A 24,412-nucleotide genomic window follows, 5' to 3' on the forward strand; every position below is an offset into this window, starting at 1 on the left:
TGTCATCTTCTCTACAGTTCCTCTGTGGCAATCTGTGGAATAGCAAAACATTTTTTTTATGAAAACATGGATTGGTATTCCTGAATGGGGATAACAGATAACCATTACAGAGCATAAAAATAAACGATTCGCCTAAAAAGGCGCCTGAATTTTAAATTTGAACGATTTTGCAAGATATAATGCTCACAATTATTTTCCACCTGCTCATTTACTGCCATTTCTTTCTCTCCGCTATTCCGGTGAAGATATGAAGCGAATAATTAGTGTTATAATTATTATCATTTTTGATATTATAATAAGTATTTTGCCGCAGATTTTCTAAATGCTTTCTTGGGTTACTAAACAAATAAAACAAGTTTAACGTTATTGTCGTTATTTAATTCCTAATATACATTTTATTAAATTACATACAAATAATAAACTAATACATTCATACTTATTTCGATTGAAAAAGATCACATTGGACAATACTGTAGGAGTACAGATTTATAGATTTCCAATCTCAAATATGAGATTTTCAGTCCGAAGTACACAAAAAAATTTAATATTCAAAAGTTATGAAGTCATGAGAAACAAAACTAGTCGAAATTTGAACTTATAAAAGTTATAAATAGATGAAAACATATCACAAACACTGGATTTGATGAGGGATGATTATGGGGATGTACGATAAAACCTCGCGTGTATAAATAAATAATCGCTGCTTTACAACACTTGTGAAATTCATTGAATCTGCTCGTTTTTAGATTCCATAGGAATACTATTTTCTCCTTTTTCTGCGTTGTCTACTGCGTTTCTTTTTGGATTGTTCCACCACTGTTCTTCACCACTGGCAAAAAATAGGTAGATCAAATTGGTCACATTGAAAATGGCGAAACTTATCCAGAATACAATTCTCCACTCAGCTTTAGTATGCTGCAAAAAAAATCGAATAATAATAACAGGCAAGACGGCCAAGACGCAATAAAATTGCAGAAAATGTGGTGTGAGCATTCTTCAATGTCTTCAATGTCCAAACAATTCTCATCCAGCATCAATTTGATCAGATCACAGCGAAAAACTTACATTAACATGCCTTCAGTAACAGTTCCTGAAAATTTCATCTTTCTAACCAAAGATCTTAGCTATAATCTTCGCTTCTACGTTAACTGGCAAGTAGCTATGATCATCTTTGTGATCATCCTGACTTCCGGTCTAACAGAAAATGACAAAAACAATATTTCAGGTCATCTTGGATAGCATACTCCATGAGAATTGATTTCAAGATAAAATTTTGTATTTCTCGGTATACCTAATTCTGGATGAGGTTAAGAAAGAATGACACTGTTCAATGTCGACAATACTCACATTTGCTGTTAAGGAACCAGCTATGTATGGCGATATAATTCCAGTAATGGCCCCAACCCCATTAACGATAGCCATCAGAGTCCCAGCAAAGTTGGGAGAAAGATCCAACGCATTCACTTTCATTCCACAGTAGAAGGTTCCCATGAAACCCATTCCTATTGTGAACATCGATACAGATAGGACTCTGTCACATCCAGAGTAAGAAGCGAGGACCAGGAAGATTGCAGGACCAACAGAAGCTGCAAGAGCAATCCGATAAAAGTCATATTTTTTCCACTCCATATGAACGCACTCACCTAACGTGGTGAAGAATTTTCTGGAGAAAGTCACAGTCATATAGTTCTTCCTGATGAGCCAATCGCAGAGATAACCAGAGACCATGGACACAGTCCACATGACAATGTATGGCAGTGATGACCAAACGCCGTTTTCCCCAATGTTAGATTTCAGCACATCTTTGAAATAGGTAGGAAGATCTGTTACCATAGTGTAAAAGCCCCAATCGTGGCCAACTTGGGCACAAACCAGAGCCCATAAAGGTATGGATGTCAGGATGGCGACCCAAGGTATTGGTAGTTTTTCTTTGGAAACGTTATCTGTGAATTGTGATGATAGTTTTAGTGTCTGAAGTATTTTGTGTAATGTGTAATGAAGGTTTCAGTGGCATGCAGACAGGAATTGAATTCTGAAAAAAGTACCACCCAGAGCAGGATTCGAACCAACGACTCCCTGATTACCAGCCTGGGTAGCTCAGTTGGGAGAGTACCTGACCGGTAATCAGGGGATCGTAGGTTCGAATCCTGCTCTGGGTGGTACTTTTTTCAGAATTCAATTCCTGTCTGCATGCCGCTAAAACCTTCATCACGTTATCTGTAAATTTTATTTATCAGTGAATGAATAGATCGAAATTCAAAGCAATCTTTCATAAAATTAATAGTATTTTACTCCACCCTCTTCTGATTTCAAGAATGGCGTAACTTTTGAAATAATAACAGGGAATAAAGGAAGATACAGCTGATGTAATAGATGTGGTAGGTAGCTAAGTATATCATTATGTCAATAAATTCGCTTCCTGCCATCTAGATTGATCTGGGTCGGTGAACTAATAAACTATATGTTTGCCTTTCGAAGATTGCTGAAAGATTTTTTTTGTAGTTGTAGAATTATTGCTCTCGCAACAAATTAATATTGTCGTCAGAGAGAGCTGCAGGCTTTAAGTAATTGCGAAGTCATACGCCCAAGCGCCATTTCAAATTGAGAGTCAAGTCACAAATTACATACTATATGTTGGAAATGGACTGACATAATCATGAATTAATTTTCTGGAAAGTGCGAAGACAGTTCATTTTAAACATATGACTGGAAATTATTAGAAATTTCTGCTTTTACTCTGAGCAATTTTGTTCGAATATCGAAGAATTTTTGGGTTGTATGGCTTTACCATATCTTGACGATAATTGAAATAAATTTCGATTGCTTGATAGCTTCAAGATTGCAATAGGGTATAATATAGATTATCATCTGAAACGAATCTGATATTTTTTGAGAAAAAAAATTGGAACACATTTATGATTTAAAATGTTCGCTGTACCTATACATTTCAGTTTGAAAATTCTGCTTGTGATAAGTGTAAATGTCCTGATATCTGGTAGACTGAATTCAGAATTTTTACCTGTAGGGTAGGTATGTGGTATCAGCAAGATAGTCTTGCACTGAGCTTCTTTCACTCCTATACTATTTGAATAGGATCTAAAAGAAGCTCTAGACTTTGGAATTGATTAACTATGAAACTAGTTGGTTGTTAGATGATAATCCGATGTTACGGGTTACATGAAAAGATAAAGACCAATCCCCAGAAATTCCTTAGAAGACCACTTCTTAATTATGAAGGTGTTCTTACCGAGTTCTTTCTTGAGGTAGCTTTTTTCTTCGTCACTTATAAAAGGATGATCTTCGGGCGTGGAATAGCATATCAAAGTAAAAAGGACGAACCATAAGACTCCAATACCTCCAAATACGTAGAAAACTGAAGACCAATCGTTCGTTGCCTGAATTAAAGCCCCACTAACTAAGTTACTCAGTACAGTTCCTGTTGCAAAAAATGGAAAAATCAATATTTTAGTCCCAGAAAGAGTAGCAAGTATTGGATTCTTCTTAACTATTTTTTGTGGCCTCACTTACCGATTTGACCCCCAGCGTACACCAATGAACCAATTTTCGCGCGTTCATGAAGTGGAACCCATTGGGCAAGTAGTGTATTTATGGCAGGATATGTGGTACCCTAGAAAAAAGTGTTGGTAACAATTTATTTTCAAAAAAAAGTTTCTCAACGAAACATGGCGTTTTCCACTTACTTCTCCAAGGCCTTCTATGACTCTTAAAGCCACTAAGACCTGCCATTTCCCATCACTGAGATGTATCACAGTTGGGGTTATAAGGGTGAAGACTGCGGTAGATAGTATTCCTAATCCAAGAGTATATTTTCCACCGAATCTCTCCGCCAAGATACCGCCAGGAAGGTGAGTTATCAGGTACCCCCAGTAAAAAGAACTCAGTATAATTCCCTGGGTCTCCCGATCCCATGGGTACAAATGTTCTGGATGCTGAAAATTAAAAAAACGATGAGAGTTTGCATTCACTCCTTAAATGGCATAACGAATGTTTCCCGTTTACGAAAAGACAAAGCAAGAAATATATTGCTTATTGCTCTTGCATCATCTATGGAGATGAGGATATTAAAAGCCAATACAATTCCTGATGGCCTTGACGTGTCCCATAGACTCTTGTGCTCAATTAACGATTCCTTAAAAGTTTATTCACTTGAAGCGCATGCAAGCCATTTCTCAATGTTCCCTTGTCGATATTTCATTAGCATTTTCGATAGCACTCACCGCTACAATCTTTGAAATTCACCTGCGAAGATATTTCTTTCATGGTGATTCATTTTTATTCTATGTATACGAATAATAATAATTGGACACTATCTAATGAATACTTGAATATTTTTTCTCGTATATTGCGCCGTTTTGAATGATTTGATGTTCAAAAATTGAAAAGTATCTGTGAAGTTTGAAAAATTGGGTACTTTGGCTGAATACAACTCTGTTCAGAAGATCCAAAGATGTGTAGTGTCATAGATTTAGCTTGTTATTCTGAAGGGAATTTTGTTCCTCCAGGGGTAGCACAGCTCATTATGAAAACTTAAAATGGCTATATCTTTTATCAGGGTTGAATCGGAAAAAAATGGTATATGACAAAAGTGTTTTCTCTGCTTCAAAGGTTTTTTTCCATAAGGATGTTATGTTTTTGCAGGACTCATTCTATTGTCTATAGACAATACAAGAAAACACTTTTGTCCTATACCATTTTTTTCCGATTCAACCCTGATAAAAGATATAGCCATTTTAAGTTTTCATAATGAGCTGTGCTGAAAATATACTAATATATTAGTATAATAGTATATTTTCAATTTGGATGTCTAATGAATGAATGTTATATGTTATGTTCGATATTATCGCTTTTAGTGATGATATACCTAATTAATTAAAATCATGACAGATTTCTCCTGATATAAACATCTGCTTTCATAGTATTTCAAGCTTGTGACCCAAAAAATTCAAGATGGTGTTGTCTGAATATTCAGATTTGACTAGTTTTAGATATTGAGAATTTTTTGAATCGCACGCAGAAGTACGAGAAATACCTTAGTTTTCCTCTTCTTTTCGGATGTCCTATCAAACTTAAGAAATGTAGAAATACAGGGTGTCTTTTTGGGTTGAACCATATTTCTGATTTTTTCCTATAGACCGGACTAGCAAAAATTCAGTTCCTATGTCAGTATGAAATAGTTGTTGCAGAGAATAGGTACATGTGAAAAAATCATCAAAATATAAAGGAGGGTTAGAAAGTTATGGGTAAGTGAAGAAATTGACGAAATCAATAAAACACTCTATATGTTGGTAACAAAGAGAGACACTCCCTTTCAATAGATATAGGTTATATTCTAATTCACCTCAGTCTCCTCTATCTGCCCATAGCCTCCACCCATTTACCAATGAATCATCTTGTATAATTTTCAAACTTAATTCTGGGTTTTCGGATTTCAAATCAACTATTATAAAGCTAATGATTTCAGAACTACAAGAAATTCACTTGAACCCCTTTATTTCCTAGCCCCAGCATATTAGAAAGAGTTTGCATTACGTTTTTTGCGACTAAATTCATGTTGAACTGAATAACATGATTCTCACTGAAATGAGTTATTTAACCACTACATGTGTTTCGCTATCACGGTGTAGCATCTTCAGGTGAGTGAAGGTGAAGGTGAAGTTAGTTTACCTTCATTTTCGTGACAGCTGTAGAAAAATACAACCACGTTCAAGCATTCACAATGGCTGATGTCAAAACAGATCCGTCATCAAGCCTGACCAGTTCTTGGATAAGCTGGTCGGCTCGCAACTTTTTTTCGTGAAGGAATTAATCACTACGTGGGCGTTCTACTGAGCATTCCATTCTTCTCTAAACCTATTTCTTAGGTATCCTAATTTGCATTCGCCGCAATAGCGTTTCTTATAGCTCTAGGCGACAGGTTCGGAAAAACCACAGCCCAATTTGCAAGAAAGTTAATCGATAATGATACACGTTTAGAATCACATTAACGTATGGAGTGCCATGAAATATTGAAAGATGCTGTTTAAATGCAGTATTTCCATCTATGCGATCTTGGTGGTCTCTTTTTGAGACTTCTTGATGATGACATAGGTGTTCGCAGAAGTTGTCGATGTGTATTCTGCGTCTTCTAGGAAAACATGATGAAATCTACGTTGATTGAAGACTGATGAAAAGGCAACGGATCATCATGTTAAATTCAAACCCAGATTTTCTGGATAATTTAAATTCCTTATATTCGCAAACAAGGAAACTTTTTGGCAGTTTCAAAATTTCGCAACTTTTGTAGAGCAGTATATTATCCATAATCCTTGATGCATGAATTAATCAATACAGATAAAGTACTGATCGAAATTATCAAGTTCAAATCAACTTCCATATCGATTGTTTTATCTAAACAATTCGATGAAGTTCCACCATGACACAACTGCAAAATATTATGATAAGATTAAATGCAAAATTTGGATTCGCTAGGAAACTGTCAACACTTCATTCAAATGAGCCTTTTCTGAAGAAAATTTAGCAGTTGTTACACAGCATCAGGTACCGACTGACCTGTCACATTGATGAAATTTTAGCCGGATAATGCGATGCGGGTATCTTAAAAGTTGTTGATCTGCTCGTGGTCCAGACAAATTGCATCCATTTATTGATCGGAACAGGTTCACTCAATCGATTTTGGGAATCAGTAGACGAGTTTGGACCCAAGAAGGCATCCATCGTTTTTATCAGCTTGTACCTACTGCGGTTAACAACCAGATTTAGGAACTTCATGCATTATTACATGTTGTTTGAAGAATTCGTCAGTGTGATTCGGCTACTGAATCGATTTACATCGAAATTCCTTTATTAAAAAGGGAATATTATTTTACGGACTTGCCCCAGGCCGGTGAATTTATGGAAACAAGTTTGAATATAAAAAAAAATGGGAACAACATAAGGCTTTATATTATATGAAGAAGAAAACATAAAATCAATCCCCACTGAAAAATTTTAGGTGTGTGAACTTGTCGGTGAACGCTAAAATAATATTTGCAGCAGTTTTATGTGATGAGTCGAAAAGATTTTTAATACACAAGATGATTCCGCAAAAGATAAAGAATTTTATCTCTTTTTGATCTTGAGTAGGTGCACCAAAAATGATAAAACTTTTCAGATATTTTTGTTATATCTTCACAGATGTATTCTAATAGATTTGGGCCTATTTAATTGCACTTAGAACTAAAATGTTATGGGGTATTTCTTGTGATAGTACATGGTTTTGGTTACTTACCAGTGGCTTATCACTATGACTAGAGCTGTCATCTTCCACGACACAAGCTTCAGGATCTGGATGAATTGATTCATTCACAGGAATCACCATTTCCGTTATCGCAATGTTTAAAGTCACTCTCATAGTGTAGGCGTTGACTATCGCCAAAAATCCCATAATTCCCAAGACATACCGCTGAGGGATTATGAATACTAGAAAAAAAGTGGTACATATAATTAAAATCCTGCTTTTAGAAGATACCCCTTAACAGAACAACTAAAAGAAATGAAACCAAACAAGAAAATTGAAAATTGTGACACCCCAAAGTATTTTTGGGTTTTCTTATGTGTTTGTTTTCAGGTGCTTACAATTTTTTTTATGACTGGAAACCTTCAGATTGTGAAGAATTTTTTTGGCGAACATTTTCGATGTTTGAGAGGATTCACTATGCTCTGATGGATTTTCTACATAATAATAGGAAATTGTTCGGAAGATTGTTTTTATACGGAATCTATATAATCACAAAAAATGATAACCATTCAAATTAGCATGGATTATGGACCTTGGATGAAATGAATAATATGAAAGGTTAATGATTTCCAAGTAGATCTGTAATCTGAGAGAATCCTCGTAGATTTCTCGATAACGTCAACCAGATGCATGCGAAATAGTTTACTATCAATGAAGATCAGTATTTTTCCACTATTCAGGATGTTATCGAAATTTTCGGTAGTTGAATTTTTTCATTTTTAATTGGCAGATGAAGGTTTAGTCACTTTGATTTCGTGGTATATTGTTTTTCAGTTCAGTGCACTTTATTCTGTGATGATCTTTAATTTCATGCTCGGAAATTATACATGAAAAAAAAAATTCAAAACCGCTTTTGTTTGGGTTTGTGTTTCAGTGTTGTTCCTCCATCGAATGAAGGTACAAATTTATATCCCTATTTTCGAAAAACAGTTATGAAAGACAGTATTTATTATATATTCAACAGCCTTTTTTCTTTTGTTCAATTAGAGTATCCCCAATTATGATTCGTCGTTATCCCTAAACTTTTCAACATCTCAACTTCAGCAAACCACCAGTACATCATATCAAAATGTTTTTGATCCTCGATTTTATAAATACGCTCGTATTCACGCTAAATATTTACTCAAGAAAACAAATAACCATGAGACAGCGTAGGTTAAGAATGCTCAATCATAAATAATTGTCTGTCGATAAATTTTTTGCCAATGGACAATTGAATTGATGTTTAACACTTCATTTGAGCATTGCGATTCTGCAGTAGGTAAATATTATAGACTATCTGATAACAATGCGTGGATTAAATTCACTATACAGGATGCTGACCTTGTATTTGCCTTTTAATCTGAGTTTGGTACTGCATTTTGTTTAAACATAGATTGAAAACATAGAAATTAGAATGAACTATTGACTATATTGTAGATATAATATTGTTAAAGTGAAAAACGTGTAGTGTATGAGGGATTTCATCACAATATTAGGCAAAAATGTAGGTATCATTTTCGAGAATTCAGATGATACAGCAAATAATAAGTTCGAACTTGATTTTGAATTGGTCATATCTAGATCATCAAAAATGTGGAATGTGAATGAACTATTCAAATAATATTCTATTAAAGATTAAGTTTGCAAATGCTTCAGTTGGGTAACTTATCTCATTATCAATTCATCAAATCAATGCACGTGTTTTATTCAGGAAATAAATTAGGATTTGGGTATTTTCTACTATCGCAGCATCGCATGTTCCAAATGCTGGGATTGAAACTATCAGAAATGAGAAAACCAAAATAGTTTTCGAAAGAATAGATTCTTCCTACTCTCGAAAGACTCAGGAATTTCATAATTCATAGGTATCATATTGATGACTCATTAATATGTAAAAATATTAATCTTCAGGAATCTTCAGCTTATTTGTAAGTTCTTCTTTATAAAATTAATACTTCCCTCAATAATCATCTATTTATTTTTCGTCATTATCTAGCAGTTTTCGACAATGATTATGCTCTAATCCTTGTTTATGTTTTATATCAACAGTTTTTGGAATTTTCCTGTTTATCCAACCTCAGCTTATATTATCCTTTCTTCGCAGTTTATTTTCCCATTTTCATTTAAATAGCAATACTCGTATATCTAATCAATGGCTTAAAAGATCAAATTATCCAGAGTGAAAGATATTCTTATAGTCTGCGATTGGTTGTAGATGACATAGTTTTCCCTCTGCCACACGTTTACAACATAATTCCAGTCTGTTTATTATTTTTCCCATTTTTTCTTTCCTATGACCTGATAAATTTTTTTTAGTGAACAATCTCATCAGAAAACAATATTCGGTTGATGTAATCCTCAAATAAATCAAATAATAGGTGCAACCCATTGATTTGCGATTAAGGAGTTAGTTGTGCACAAAATTTTAACATCACATAACCACACGTTCATTTTTGCAACCAAAACCGATTAGAATGCAGAGGACGTATTGGTATTTATCATATGGTATTTCGCAAGGTTTTCTTCACTTTTAGAGATGTAAATGGTCTGCAGTATTGACCTCTTTACGTAAGATAAACTTATGAATTTTGACTTCGTACTCAATTTATACAGAGCAAGTGCATTATATTAGTTTCATGACAATATTATTCGATTGTACTGTTCGAGCATTCTGCCAAAGATGGTATTGAATTGAAAAGTTCAATATCCCATTAACCATTCCTATAATCAGAATTGAAAAAAAAATGGAATATTGGATTTTGATCTACCATTTTGTGATTGAAAAACCAAACACACTAGCTTCTTTCTATATCTTCGATCAACAATAAGCAAATTAATTATTTTTTATATGGCATTCTTCGCAGTTATCTAAAATCAACGGTTATATTTTATCACTTCGTGGTTTATCCCATATCATCGTTTGAATCCATTTGAGGTTTACTACATAATAATGCAACGTCAATATTTCATAAAAAATAATCTTGGTTGTTCAACCTCATGGAGATAAGGAGTTGATTTTTAGATGAAATGTCTTATGAATATTTAAATTTATTATATTTATCAGAAGGCTTATATTCTAAGTACATTTGAACTAATATTGAAAATTAAGGAGACCACTTTTGAGTGTGAAATATACAGAGATTGAAAAATCTATAACTTGATCAATCATCAGCGAGCAATGCCACAAACAGAAACTTTATATTCGACGATATTATTCGATTTTTATCGATTGGCAGGTCTAGGCTACGGTGGAGCAATAAAAATTCAATTTTCATTGTAGCAAAAATTGAATCTCATGAAGATTGTGCTCATTTGAATGGAATATAAAGTTTAAATTCCTGGCATACATGAATTCATGCAAATTGATTCACAATTCCTGAGTTGATGGTTTAAATGGTGATTTATCTGAGAAACAATAATTTTAATAACCAATGAGAGTATTTGGATATTGAGAAAATAGATTTCTTGCTTTCTGTGAATTTCATACGCTTTGTCCGCGTTTACGTAGAAATACATCCCATTTTTGGGAGAAACATTCTTGATCATTAATTTGCTCAAGTATTTTCGATTTAAGTTGGCGTTGTATGAGGAGAATAAGAGATTGAGTACCTGGTACCCTGAGTAGTAAAACATTTGTTTTTTTTCTTGAGCCTGTGGTAGAATGCCTCCAAAAATACAACTACACGAATAGCATTCGCATTCGGAATCGAATTTACGAGAAGTTGTAGAGAGATTGAATATAGTAATATGAGGAAAATGAGATATTATATGCCCAATCAGAGAATAATTTCTATTAGTTCTATCTATTGGATAGATACTTTTAATTTTTCCTATTTTGTTCATTCGTTTGTCAGATTATTTCATTGCAGCAATTGAAAATTTGAACCCTTATTCGATAAATTGAGCCAAATTCCACATGGTTTTTCATACTCGAGACAAATATTCTGAAATCTCATCCATTACCAAGTTCTAATGAAGAGAAAACTAGGAGAATCATCATTGGGATAATTATTTAACCGAAGAAAAATAAAGTCCATTTGTCTCAAAACATAACGATGATAATCACAGGAGAAATAATGCAATTTGTTCCATTTTGCACTCCTCAGGAGTAAACATTTTCAGAGGGTTGTTAGAAATTGAGTTCACAAATGAACATGTACGAAAATCATTTGATTTTTTTGTTGGTGTATTCCAGAACTTACGTACCATCAACAATTTCAATAATTCAGATCCCTCGTATAAACGGAAGGTTAACATGCTCGCGCAAACCAAGGCGCATGAAACTCCATTTGAAAATTCAAATCACGCACAAACTTCACCGTGAAAATGGAAAAACCTTCGCTGTTACGTGTTATTCAGCTTCAAAAACTGATAATGATCCTTGAAAAAGTGTGGCATAGGTCCAACAGCTTATAAATTCATTTTTGAGGCCACACCGAGTAGAGATCGAAAAAACGCAATCAATCTGATATAAAGTGGAAAAAGTGGCTCACTCACGTTTAGAAACGGTCAGTCTCCAACCGGTTAACATACTTTTCGGGAAGAATACACTGAAAACCAAACACGGAACAGGGTGTAACCTTTCTCTTATGACGTCTGAAAGGTATATGCGATCACACACACGCTTTCAAGCCCCATGACAGACTGAGTTTGTTATGGTATCGAGTATATCATAATGAATGGCCATGGTACTCCGATAAGGTGGGATAACTGTCTTTACCTGACCGTAAACAATGATTTTGAGGTGTCCCACTACAAATGACGCGGCAAGTTGATTAGAGAAACGGCGGTAGAAACCGAAGAGCTACTTCCTGATAAGGATCAAGGGTTTGGGCTCAACGGGGTTGCAGCAGCAAGAACGTGGAAAATTCTAGAAACTGGAAAAAACTCGTTCTTTCTTCCGCGGTCGCATATGGGGAAGCTAAAGGAATTTCAACGATGTCTGCAGTGTATTTATTGGTTAGGTAACTCCTGAAGATCTCTAGGAAAAATAGTAAGATGTTAAGAGGCGACACGTCTATTTTCAATAGGAATCATTTCGAAGAGAGCAATAAATCTCAAATAATCGATTCTTTGTAATAATCTTAACACCTACAGGTGTATATATGAATGATTTGCGCAAGCATTTGGAAAAATCCCAGGGTGAAAATTTGACTATATTTTTTTCAAGATATTTAAATTTTTCGAATGGTACGAGGATATATTTAAAAATTCTAAGCCTACTATAGAACCAAACGAAATTTCAATGTCAAAATATTTTATTACTCAACATAGTCTCGTCTCAATTGGATACATTTATTACAGCGAACCTGCAACGTCTCTAGACCTTTCAAAAACAAATGGTTCTTCTTGCTCTGCAAACCAGACCTCCACAGCTTTTATAACCTCCTCGTTGGAAGAAAATTTACGACCTTTTAATCTTTTTTTCAGTTGAGGAAAGAGATGATAGTCGGATGGATCCAAATCTGGTGAACAAGGGGGATGTTTTAGTAATTCAAACCCTAAATCACGAATTTTTTGCATGGCAACATGAGATTTGTGTGCAGGGGCGTTGTCCATCAAAAACAAAACACCTTCGGATAGCTTTCCGCTTATTTTCTTTTTAATTTTTCCCGTAGAGTAGTCAGTAATGTCGAATAGTAATCTCTGGTTATTGTTCTATCCTTATCCAAAAAATCAATCATGATTAATCCATGCCAATCCCAAAAACCTGAAGCAAGAACTCTTCCAGCAGATTTTTGGACTTCTTCTTAGGACTTGGAGAACCAGAGTGTCGCCATTCCATCGATTGTTTATGGATCGTAGAAATGTACCCAAGTCTCATCCATAGTAACAATTCGGTTTAAGAAGTCTAAATCGTTTAGAAATCGAGCACAGATCGAACGCGATGCTCCTACCCTTGCACGCTTTTGGTTAACAAACATTTGGGAATCCATTTTGCAGCAATTTTTCTCATGGTCAAATTGACATGAGCTGTATGATGACCGCATTCGTATGAAATATTCACTGCTCCAGATATTCGTTTTAGCCCAATTCGACGGTCTGATAAAATCATGTCATGAACTGCATCGATATTTTCGGGGACTGACACAGAAACTGGCCTTCCCAATTGGTCATCACCTTCAATGGAAAATTTACCTCTTTTGAAGCTTGCAGTCCAATTCTTCACGTTCGCATACGAAGTACATTGATCACCAAGGGTATTAATCCTATCGTCGTAAATCTCCTCGTAACCCTTTTATATACAGGTACTTGATGATGGCTCGATACTCCAATTTTTCGATTTTCAAAATTTCGGTGGACATCTTATTTCTTTTAATTTATTGCGTAACTCTGGACTACTTTTTTGACCTTAAACTTCACACTGACACTTCTAATGAGTTATTGTTCGTTACTATGGTAACGCAATATTTTTGTATGCATCTAACTGGTCTAGGCTAACTAGATATCACATCCCCGTATACCTATTGTGGAATTGTTACGATATTACGCTAAAGCAATTGGAAAAGTATGAAAAAAATGGAGATGAGACACAAGGTTGTCTTCCTGAAAATGAAAATCCTGCAATAGTTATCAAAAATTAATTTTTCAATTGTAAAATATGAATAGAGAAAAAGGGGTTTTGCGAATCTTATTTCTGGGTTAGCTTTTTGTACCCCTAATTGTACCCCTAAGGTACAATTATAGGGAAACACCTCCGAGATTTTCCTTTTGATTGACTCCCTCTGCTATAGATTGTCTGCTCGAATTTGTTTGAAGCAGTTTGAAAAAAAAATATAAGAGACTCACACTATTTTTGACAAGGAATAACTACTTAAATTCTTTCGCAGCTATTATTCCATACCCTGTATATGAAATCGATTTGAAATAAAAATTGACCTGTCGAACGTTTTTCTGCAAAATGGTAAATACTGGAGCAATGACATTTGTGCGTAACTTTTTACTCACTCTCTGTGTATCCCAACTTTAATAGCGACTTCCTGTATGTTTTACCTATAAACTTGGGCACATAATGGTTTTCATACCAAAGACAAATCAGTTCCAGATATCTTTCTAGATGAATTTTATGTTAAATTAATATTAATAATAAAATTTGCATAATTGTTGAATGAACAAGAAACGCATTCAAAACTTCAAGGTTCTGAAACAGTGACTCCAGTTTGCATCTCTTGGTTTTCCCAACCTTGCTGACAGAAAGATGAGACCAGGTAGAGAAAATAAACAAATTTCGTGCTACCCTAACAATTGTTCAAAACCGGACACGAACCAGTCGCTGATTACGTTTTTATCTAATCAAAATTCATCAGAGAAAGTCAAATAATATTGCGAAACTGAGAGACATTGAACGTATACCAATTTGTTGACCAATTCGAACAATACTATTATAAATATTTATTCCCTTACAATCATCACGTTAACATTCTGATCCGACGAAGCATGAAGTCTTAAATATGTGTAGTTAAAGATTCGAAGATTAGTTTTGTGTGTCCAAACTATTCATAAAAATTACTCCGTAAACCTAATAAGCCTCACTTAATACCGCAAAACATTCGCACAGAGAATATAAAAATTATGAAATAATAACTAATTCACTTCGGAAATTATAACAGACAGACCTTGAATATTTAATGTATTAATTGATAGACATAAGTTGTACGAATTGCTCAGAGACGAAATTGGTGGATCAATTCAGTTGTAGTGTATGATTTAATAATTAAGATTCCATTGTGAACATTGTCATCTTTTCAAATCATTTTCTTGGGAAATGATTTGTAATTAATGCATGTTTTGCAAAGAGTGATTTGTGAGCAACAAATATGAGGCAGCTAATAATCATTGAAAATTTTAAGCTCGGTAACACCCAAATGAAATCATACTCATACAATTAATTTTTATTTCATATTCATTTCATTATAGTCGTTATTTGAAAAAAATACATATTTCATTAAACCCAATTCATCTAAGAACCACTGTAAGTAGCGTAGTGAAATCTAGTGATAATTTTTTTGCCTATACAAGGTGTTCCAAAACTTGTGAATCAAACGTCACACCACGATAGAGTATATCGAATACTATCGAATGACACCAACATTAGTTGAGCGAAAATGTACCGTTTCTGAAAAAACCTAACCTAAAGTTGCCGATTTTCGAACTATTTTTTCAATCACCAATTTGTGATTAAGGATAGCGTTTTTCTCCCATATTATCACCCCTATAGAGGGGGTTCATTCTGAGTAATAAAAATCATGTAGAAAAAACAATTGTTTTAATTTACATTTACTTAGGTTATCGATTAACTACTTGAAATAATTTCAATTAGGGGAGATAAAACAATAACCTTAGTTCAATATAATTTAAAATCGATATCCTTTTTCACAAACTGGCCCTGTTATTGAGAAAAATAGTTCGAAAATCGGCAACCTTAGGTATTTTAATAAAATTCTGATTATTTTGGAAACGGTACATTTTCGTTGAACTAATATTGGTGTCATTCGATAATATTTGATCTACTCTATTGTGGTGTGACATTTGATTCACTAGTTTTGGGACAGCCTGTATATGGACAATACCTGCAAAATTTCTGATACAAATGATGGGGTGAATTCAAATCATTTGTGTTATGCCATTTATATAATTTTCTGTGCTTCAAAGATAAGAGAACACAATATCTAAACAATTAAATAATTATTTACAAAGGAAACGAAGTGTTTTGATATTATTATCAATTGTGATAATCCTTCTCCATTCCATATTGACATTACAACTAAAGAGATCATTCGAAATTCGTCTATTGTATTCTTCATTAAATTTTAAGTAGTTTATAGAATGGACGTATGTTCTCGTATACATCTATCAACGACTTTTTTCTCTCTTCTGAGCCAATTATGTTTCAGTGAGCAATATCACTCCTCTAACACTCTCAGCGATGTCATCGAAATTCTGTGCTTTCTTCTTCATCTTCCTCTATAATAACCCCATTGAAAGATTCTTTTGGTGTTGGATTTTGTTTCTTCTCATCATATACACTGTCGAAAGGCTGAACCTCTGCACTACCGAAAAACAGGAAGACCGCATTTGTGATGAATAAAACGCCAAATGTGACCCAGAAGACATTCCGCCATTGGAGAAGCGTATGCTAAAAAAAAATTTCATAACTTTTTCACAAAAATCATTCTAGGCTTTTGGGCTCAAGATTCGATCAAAATCTAGTTCGAGTTTCAAAGACCCCTAAATCTAATTTGTACAACTCTTCGTCATGCTTAAATTTCCAGAATTTTTTTCTCAACTTACATTTTCAGTCATAGCTGCTATTAGATACGGTACAAGAATACCACTTAGTGCTCCTATACCATTTACAATTGCCATTACTGTACCGGCATAATGGGTAGTAAGATCGAGGACATTTACTTTCATTCCACAGTAAAAACAACCCATGGAACCCATCCCTATTGTGAACATTACAATGGCCATATTCCTGTCACAACCAACATATGAAGCTACGAGTAGAAAAACAGCAGGTCCAAGAGAGCCTAAAATAGTTTGGCAAATATTAAAGATAGAACGTTACACTTAGTAGATATTCGGGATTTGTTCGACCCAGAAATAGAACCTTGGGGAACACCCCTCAAACTAAACTACAATCATTAATGGTTACCTACTTACCGATAGTGGAAAAAAACTTCCTAGCGAACGATATTGTCATACATTTACTCGCGATTAACTTATCGCAAATGTATGCAGAAACTAACGATACTATCCACATTACAACGTAAGGTATTGAGGATAGTAAACCATTTTCTTTCACGTTAAAATGCAGGACTTCCTTCAGGTAAGTTGGAAGGTCAGTGACCATTGCAAAAAATCCCCAATCGTGACCTATCTGAGCACATACTAGGGCCCACACTGGAACTGATTTGAAGATATGTTTCCAAGGAATTTTCCTCTTCTCTTTGATTGAAGCAGCTGGAATTGAATTATTTCAATTTCGAGGAAGATAGTTTGGACGTGAAATACTCACACATTTCACGTTTTAAGTAGTTCTTCTCCTTATCAGAGATGAAAGGATGTGAATCTGGATCAGAGTAACACAGAATTGTCCAAAGGAAAGTCCACAGACATCCCATGACACCAAAGAAGTAGAATACGGAAGCCCAACTCTTGGTTGCGTGAATCAAGGTACCACTTATGGAATTTGCCATGACCGTACCTGGAACACAGATCGCCCATATATTTTCAGATGTTCCTAAAGTAGCATAAGATGGGAAAATTCACTAGAACACCTTCAATAACAGTTTGAAGATGAAAGATCAGTACAGTGCTTAGTGAAGGGTAGATAACATAAGAGATTTTCCAATAACAGCTTTCATTGTGAATAAAGCTGACAATCTGCATCTGTGTTCGTTTCGAATATAAACGAAGAACATTTTCTTACCGATTTGGCTTCCTGCATATACAAGAGTTCCTAGCTTAGCTCTTTCTGCAAGAGGCACCCATTTGGATAATATTGCGTTCAGAGCTGGAAAAGTTGTACCCTGTAGAAATGGAGAATATTCAATATAAAGAACTAGAGCAAATGAATAATTGACGCATCTTATATCATGAAAATATCATTGCGATTTATTTCTTACCTCTCCTAACCCTTCGAAAACTCTAAGAGCAACTAGCCATAACCAATTGCCTCCAGAGGCGTACACAACGAAGGGGGTCAACAAGGTGAAAAGAGATGTACTCAGAATACCCAGACCTAAGACGTATTTTCCTCCAAACTTTTCTGCTATAACACCACCAGGAATGTGCGTTATGACGTATCCCCAGTAAAATGAACTCAGAATAAGTCCCTGCTGTTTTACTGTCCATGGATAAAGATCTTCCACGACCTAGGGAAAAATACAATGAATTGATTCATGATCAGCATCAGAAAAATCCTGAACTGAGCAATTCGGAGAACAAATACCTATACAAATATTGGTACTAAAGTATTTATACTCAAGAAGATATAAAAAAGCTGTTTTTTAATTGATTGATACACTGATCGTGTGTACAGGGTTGTCCAGATCGTAACCAAGAAATTTTACCCACGTATTCCACATCAAAAATAAGCCCTAGTTTGTCATATAAACATATGTCGAGAAATGTTTCCTCTCCGAGATACGGTTTTGGCGATTTCTTCATGCATAAGAATGTGTTTTATTTTTTTAACCGGAAACGGTGCCTCGTGCAGTAAAAAGTCAGGAAACCGAATTTGCTCCAAATCAAATAAGGATTTGAATATTAATTTTTTTTGTCGGAAAATCCAGTGGCGTATCATTTTTTTATCTGAAAATATTCAGTCTCGCTGCAGTACGGACGCCACTGGTAGAATTAAAAAAAATGATATTATGCAAAAAGTGCTCCCTGTCGCCCAAAACTTATTTCTCAAATTTCATGAAAATATTTCAAGCAGTGTGAAAGTTATTAATAAAAAACATTTTTTTTCTATAATTTTAACACCCCGTATCTCGTAGAGGAAACATTTCTCGACATATGTTTATATGACAAACTAGGGCTTATTTTTGATGTAGAATACGTGGTTAAAATTTCTTGGTTGAAGAAATCTGGACCACCCTGTATTAATGTAATTATTTAACTCTTCAACAATTACTTATGTCGCAAATACCTAAAAGTAAAAAACAAGCAAATACTCACGGTATGAAAAGATGTGCTGTTGTGTATTCCATCAATAATACAAGCATTCGGATCGTAAAAATCAGTCTTATGTTTCAGTACCATCTCTGTTATGGCAACAGATAGGGAAACTCTCATGGTGTATGCATTCAAAATGGCGAAAAATCCCATGATCCCCAGTATATACCTTTGGGGTATAACAAAAACTGGAAAAAAAAGGGGGAATGAAATTTTTACATGATTTTAGAGAAAGTACTCTTTGGGATTGTTTGTTAAAACAATGTCAGCTGTTTTATAACCTGAAGGAGGTAATTGGAATTTCCATTTGAAGATTGAAATTCCAGTGAATCTATATGTATATGAAAAATAACATGTTCGTTTTCGAAGACTCAACTGTGATTACAAGTTTTTTGTTCTTTCAAGTGAACTGAAACATTTGGAAAGTAACTGCCACAACTTGCAACTGACAACGAAGAACGAAAGGTATTTTCGGCATGAAAAAAGTTTAGTGAACGTACATTTGGAAATCGTAAGTCTCCATCCTGTCAGCATCTTCTGTAACAACACTGCGACAAACTAACTTCGAATCTGAAGAACTCAATCAACCACCATTTTCGACACAGCGAACAGACTCCCCAATCAACTGAGCTGTCTATAAAAACTTCAAATAATCAGATTCGCGACTAATTCTGCATAGAGGTCAATTTGAATAACTTAATTCCCATTCAAACAAGACACCAAGAAAAAGTTTATTTAGTTAATACGCTCAAATGATCAACAAGTCTCTGTAACCATTTTTCACAGAAAAAGCAATATTTGTTGTGGGATATTTCACGTGTCATTACGATTGAAGGTGTCTCGAATTGTTCAATTATCTACCAGTGGTTTAATGACGAATAAAAAATGGACGTTTTCCATTTGCGGTCACGTTTCATCAATTAAGTATTGGGAATGATAAAGAAATTTGCTTAAAATTTGCATTTTAGGCGATAAAAATGCTATGAATTTCTCGAAACGAAATGCTGGCTTATTCTGACAGTTATTAATTTCTTTCATGTAGGTGAATAAATGATTGATTATCCCTTGAAATTCTGGTATTTTGTACATAGTATCAACATTGAGCATTGGAGAATAATTTGCATCTTTTATTTTATTTTTATTCAACGTAACTTGCTTATATTCCATCTGATGTAGTAGGTGCTATATGAAGGAGCAGCTGCAAGAGCTACAGCTTTGTATAATGGTATTATGCTAGACAAACGAAAAAATCGTTTTCATATTATACCTATACTCCATTCACATTTATTTTAGCAGTCGGTTGGCCATGAAATGTGTTTCTCAAGTTTTTGTAAATAGAATGTTAGTTGATGTCACAACGCCGTTGCCACAACTTATATCAATTTAAATTGCCGAAAGTTATTGAAAAAAGAGATAGGGTTTCAGGAAGTGCTATTTAGAATTCAGGTCCGCTCATTCAAATAGTTATACCCTTATATTCTAAAATCAACAATACATCAGACGGGAGCGAACATATTCAGTGTAAGAGAATTTATATAATGTTTCATCTGAATCTGAACGAGTTATATTTCAGCTGAATATTTCCACAATCAGAAAGGTTGTGAATGAAGAGGATGACAAAGAATTTCCTTCTATTGGAAGACCCAAAAAAGTGGTGGCATTTGAGAATTTTATGTTTGACTGAATTAATGCGAAAAGTTTACTACAGGATTCTCGATGAATGTCATCGTAGAATAAGTTCCCGAAAATTGATTCTTCTATTTTTCATTTGACTTGTCCTATACATTGTAAATGTCTTAAGGTACCAATAAATACTTTATTATTATTATTATTATATCAATATATTAAGATGAACAGACTCAAGTACGCGCCAGTTGTCCTATTAATTGTTTATTCATGTGACATTTTTTTTCAAAGGTGAAGTTCATCTTGACATGAAACTTCCTTCAATTCCTTTTACTTATATTGATGCAAGATGATTTTTGTTAAAGAATTTGACATTCTTGTAATTATCTGTTAATTCCTTCAGGAGATACCCATTCCCAACCACTGCATCATATGCATTTCGTCTTCGGGTTAATATTTTTGAAATCTACGACTGATGTAACGTATTCAAACTTTAGCCAAAGAAGATAACGAACATTAACTCTCCTCAAGCTAGTGCATATTATGATGTTTATACTGATCTCTTGCATTTTCCATGCAAATAACTGGATTTGGTATGCCTTCAATAAGTTTGTATAAACTTATGTATGTAATTATGTTCGTCACATATTTTCCGAAGAGATTCGACATTGTGATAAAATACGTAATAACAGAAACTTTCACTTAGAACAGGCAACATAGCGTTGATTTAAAATCAAAAAATGTTTTGACAAGCGTCATAACCCCACATTTTCGTACTGTACAGAGTGGAATGTGTCAAATTTCCATGGCCAACCGAGTGCTAAAATAAAAGTGAATGGAGTATACCAGGGGTTTCGCGAATTTCCACCATTTCAAATCGCGAACAGGTTATTATATGTAAATTAGTAGACTCATAATGGAACCCTGTGGAACTCCACAGAAAATAAATGTCTTATTATTCCAATTTCGATTAACCTTCCTGGGCACAGTTGAGTACCCTGGTGAAATGGTGTGAAATGCCTCTTTAATGGCAATCCTTTATACGTTCCTGATTTGGGCATGGTTTTTGTAGCTATTTAGCCAAATATACGAGGTCCTTCAGATAAGATTGCTATCTCTAGTTCATTGAAAAAAATTGAATCATCCTTTCGTGAAATCATTCAATGAATTATAAGTTATCATGTGTTCGTTTGTACTTGGTCGACCCGTGACTATAATACAAATAACTTACCGAATCTGTCATTGTTAGGCTGAGAGTTTACCGTCTTGGGCAGAAGAAAGGATGTTTCATCTACCACGGATACAGGGTACTTGACCATCATCTCAGATCGAAGATTTTGATTACGCACATTGTCCAGTATGTTGTAGAAGAACATTTTTCGTTCGAACTCAGGATCATTAAGAACATTTACGGTATATTTAGAAACGTTTTTATTTTCCAATATTTCATTGTAGACTGTGACTATGTGATGTGTATTATTATTTTTCACATCGTGTAGGATATCTAGAAAGATAGCGAACTCTTTCAAGGAGCAACAAGTGTTTGTGTACGCCAGTATATTTCCATCGACTTATCTCTATTGCACTAAAGGATTTCTGTTTGTTTTGTACAATAATTTTCCGTCAAACGGATGAATTGAGAGAATTTATTGTACTTAGATTCCGCCAGATAAAGTTCAATTTTGGGTCGTGGATCATTTCTAGCATAGTCATTGGCGTACGTAATACAGGGATTAATCAAAATTTGATACAGTTGTTGTCGATAACTGTTTTCTGTGTAGATACTGTATAACAGAAAAATAATGAGAAAAGTTGGGTTTCTTCAGGCAAAGTAAGTATATTTATATATGTTTGATTCCTCGATATACCTTCAGATTGTTTTCTATGGGAAGGGCATAAAATCTCATTCTAGCCTCGAGTATTGAACCCTCAAAATGGGCTTATATGAAAGCTTGGGAATAGAAGTGCTGAAAGTTGACAAAAAATACCCAAATCTTGCTTTATGAAACGTTCAGTTCGTTGCATATCAATCCAACCAGTTGAAAAGCAGTCAGGAGTTTATAAATCGAATTGATATAGCCTTTAGGTACTTGATGCAAATCTATAATAAAGCTAAACCTCGCCATCTTTAACTACTGTTTCACTCTTAAGTCTAAATCTCAAAAAATTATTCGAATGAAGTTTTTGTGTTGAGTGAAGCTGAATTTTAAGCAAGAATAAATTGAAAAATACTCCCATCAGATCATTTATTTCAACTAAACATCGATTCGAATTAAAACAAACCATATTCTAACTGTTCACCTACTCTAAGAGATGTAACGAATTTTATGTTATCAGCAGTTTCTCTGCAAAGTCTTGCTACTCCACATATTTCCTCCGTTTCAGGGTCCATTGGATTCATGTAATACATTAACTGAAAGGGATGAAGTAAAAAATTATATTCAAGAACTGATATCACACTTGAAAGGTTAACAGTTTAGTATGGAACTGTTCTCATACCTTTACAAAGTCGTCATAACTCAACCAACCATCATTGTCTGCATCAGCAAGATCAAAATGTTTCCTCTTCTCTTCATAAGTATTTGTATCTCCCAAGCTCTCTAAAATAGCTGAGCTGAAACGAATTGATTATCACTAGAATCGTGACAGAAACAGAGTGGTCTTCACAAGTGACTCACAAATTGATGAAATTGAGCATTCCATTTTCTCTGTTATTGAATAGGAGGAACAAGCTGTGAATGTTGGACAAGGTAGTTTCGTCCCATCCTGGATAATCTCTAACGGACTGTCTAATACTTGAAGCCCTTCCTTTGTGCTCCTTATTAAGCCGCCTCTCCTTCAACAAATTCGAGTAGAATTTATTCTGAAAATCATCCATGTCCCCTTGTTTGGGTGGCGCTTTCTTTTTTAGTTTGGATCGCATCAAGGGAACACCTGATTCAAAAAAGGCTTTTCAGAGTATGGTTAATAAGGATAATGCCAGTTTGTTACCAGTAGAGGAGAAGTCTTCTTGCCTGAAGTAACAGATTGGTTTTCTCTGTATGGGAAAATGGAATATTCTACTGAAAATTGATGATATATACGATCCCATACCATTCAAACGCACGTTGAAGGTTTATCTGATAATTCAAATTGACAATTGTCAAAAGAGACAAAGAACAAGATGTCAGAGTAACAATGAAACTTTTCGTAATCTTACAAAAAAGATAAAAACCTTTTTCTTATCTAATTTTTAGAGCTTCACTTTTGAAAATGAAACATCCATTTTCCAATGCTCTCACTTCGTATACTTAAGTTTTAAAACCGACTAATACATTTCAGGAAAGTCTATTTTGACGAAATAGGTATAATCATCGAACATAACAACATGGGGATGGCTGTAACCATCTATGATAGGCATACATCTTGGATCTAAATCCCTGTCCGTACCTCCACAAGACTCGTTTGGTTCCGGTACTCTACATTCCCAAATAGGCTTGGTTTCTGTTAAATTCAATGTGGGCGAGCAACTATCATCATCGGGACTTTTCGGTTTTATTTTGGATCGTGGGCAACATTCATCGTTCCATTGGGATATACCACTGTCGTCTGTCTTCCATGTTTGGCAAATCAGATCGAGCTTGGACAATGGGAGGGTTCTTTTTGTGAATTTCATGGTTGAATGTGTGTCAAGAGCAAAGGATGTTTTTCGTGTGATTCTGAGTGATTGGAATTGTCATTTGAAAAGTCTATGGCAACAGGACATCTCTGAGGTGGTTGGTTTACTGTTGATGTACGAGGATATATTGAAAAATTCTTAGCTTGCTATAGAACCAAACGAAATTT

The 24,412-nt window shown here is 34.6% G+C and overlaps 3 protein-coding genes and 1 long non-coding RNA gene across 7 annotated transcripts; 1 reads left to right on the forward strand and 3 right to left on the reverse strand.

Annotated features, from left to right (window-relative positions):
- Positions 1–356: 356 nt before the first annotated feature.
- LOC123316770 (putative inorganic phosphate cotransporter) lies at positions 357–11,968 on the reverse strand. Of its 2 annotated transcripts, none has more exons than XM_044902990.1 (7): positions 11,777–11,968; positions 7,289–7,479; positions 3,702–3,950; positions 3,529–3,628; positions 3,248–3,436; positions 1,348–1,943; positions 357–915 (listed from the first exon to the last, which is right to left on the reverse strand). In XM_044902990.1, exons 1-7 carry the CDS (start codon positions 11,808–11,810, stop codon positions 724–726), a joined length of 1,551 nt encoding a protein of 516 aa, XP_044758925.1. In that variant the 5' UTR covers positions 11,811–11,968; the 3' UTR covers positions 357–723. The 2 variants fall into 2 exon arrangements, with proteins under 2 accessions (XP_044758925.1, XP_044758924.1); XM_044902989.1 differs by lacking the exon at positions 11,777–11,968 and adding an exon at positions 7,636–7,796.
- A 3,942-nt stretch (positions 11,969–15,910) lies between these two features.
- On the reverse strand, positions 15,911–22,104 carry LOC123316769 (putative inorganic phosphate cotransporter). Of its 3 annotated transcripts, XM_044902988.1 has the most exons (9): positions 21,819–21,940; positions 19,462–19,595; positions 18,965–19,149; positions 17,908–18,156; positions 17,712–17,811; positions 17,298–17,486; positions 16,943–17,242; positions 16,571–16,809; positions 15,912–16,415 (listed from the first exon to the last, which is right to left on the reverse strand). In XM_044902988.1, the coding sequence occupies exons 2-9, from the start codon at positions 19,493–19,495 to the stop codon at positions 16,209–16,211; spliced, it is 1,503 nt and encodes a 500-aa protein (XP_044758923.1). In that variant the 5' UTR covers positions 19,496–19,595; positions 21,819–21,940; the 3' UTR covers positions 15,912–16,208. The 3 variants fall into 3 exon arrangements, with proteins under 3 accessions (XP_044758921.1, XP_044758923.1, XP_044758922.1); XM_044902986.1 differs by lacking the exon at positions 19,462–19,595 and having other exon boundaries at positions 15,911–16,415; positions 21,819–22,104; XM_044902987.1 differs by lacking the exon at positions 21,819–21,940 and having other exon boundaries at positions 19,462–19,799.
- Positions 22,105–22,283: 179 nt separating this feature from the next.
- Positions 22,284–23,059, forward strand: LOC123316772. Its single transcript, XR_006538097.1, has 2 exons — positions 22,284–22,418; positions 22,973–23,059. It is a non-coding gene; the product is annotated as an uncharacterized LOC123316772 (long non-coding RNA).
- On the reverse strand, positions 22,822–23,734 carry LOC123316771. Its single transcript, XM_044902991.1, has 4 exons — positions 23,579–23,734; positions 23,266–23,521; positions 23,087–23,201; positions 22,822–23,000 (listed from the first exon to the last, which is right to left on the reverse strand). Exons 1-4 carry the CDS (start codon positions 23,676–23,678, stop codon positions 22,860–22,862), a joined length of 612 nt encoding a protein of 203 aa, XP_044758926.1. The 5' UTR covers positions 23,679–23,734; the 3' UTR covers positions 22,822–22,859.
- Positions 23,735–24,412: the final 678 nt, after the last annotated feature.

Source organism: Coccinella septempunctata, chromosome 7 (genome assembly GCF_907165205.1).
Source record: "Coccinella septempunctata chromosome 7, icCocSept1.1, whole genome shotgun sequence".
In the NCBI taxonomy this organism is placed as follows: domain Eukaryota; kingdom Metazoa; phylum Arthropoda; class Insecta; order Coleoptera; family Coccinellidae; genus Coccinella; species Coccinella septempunctata.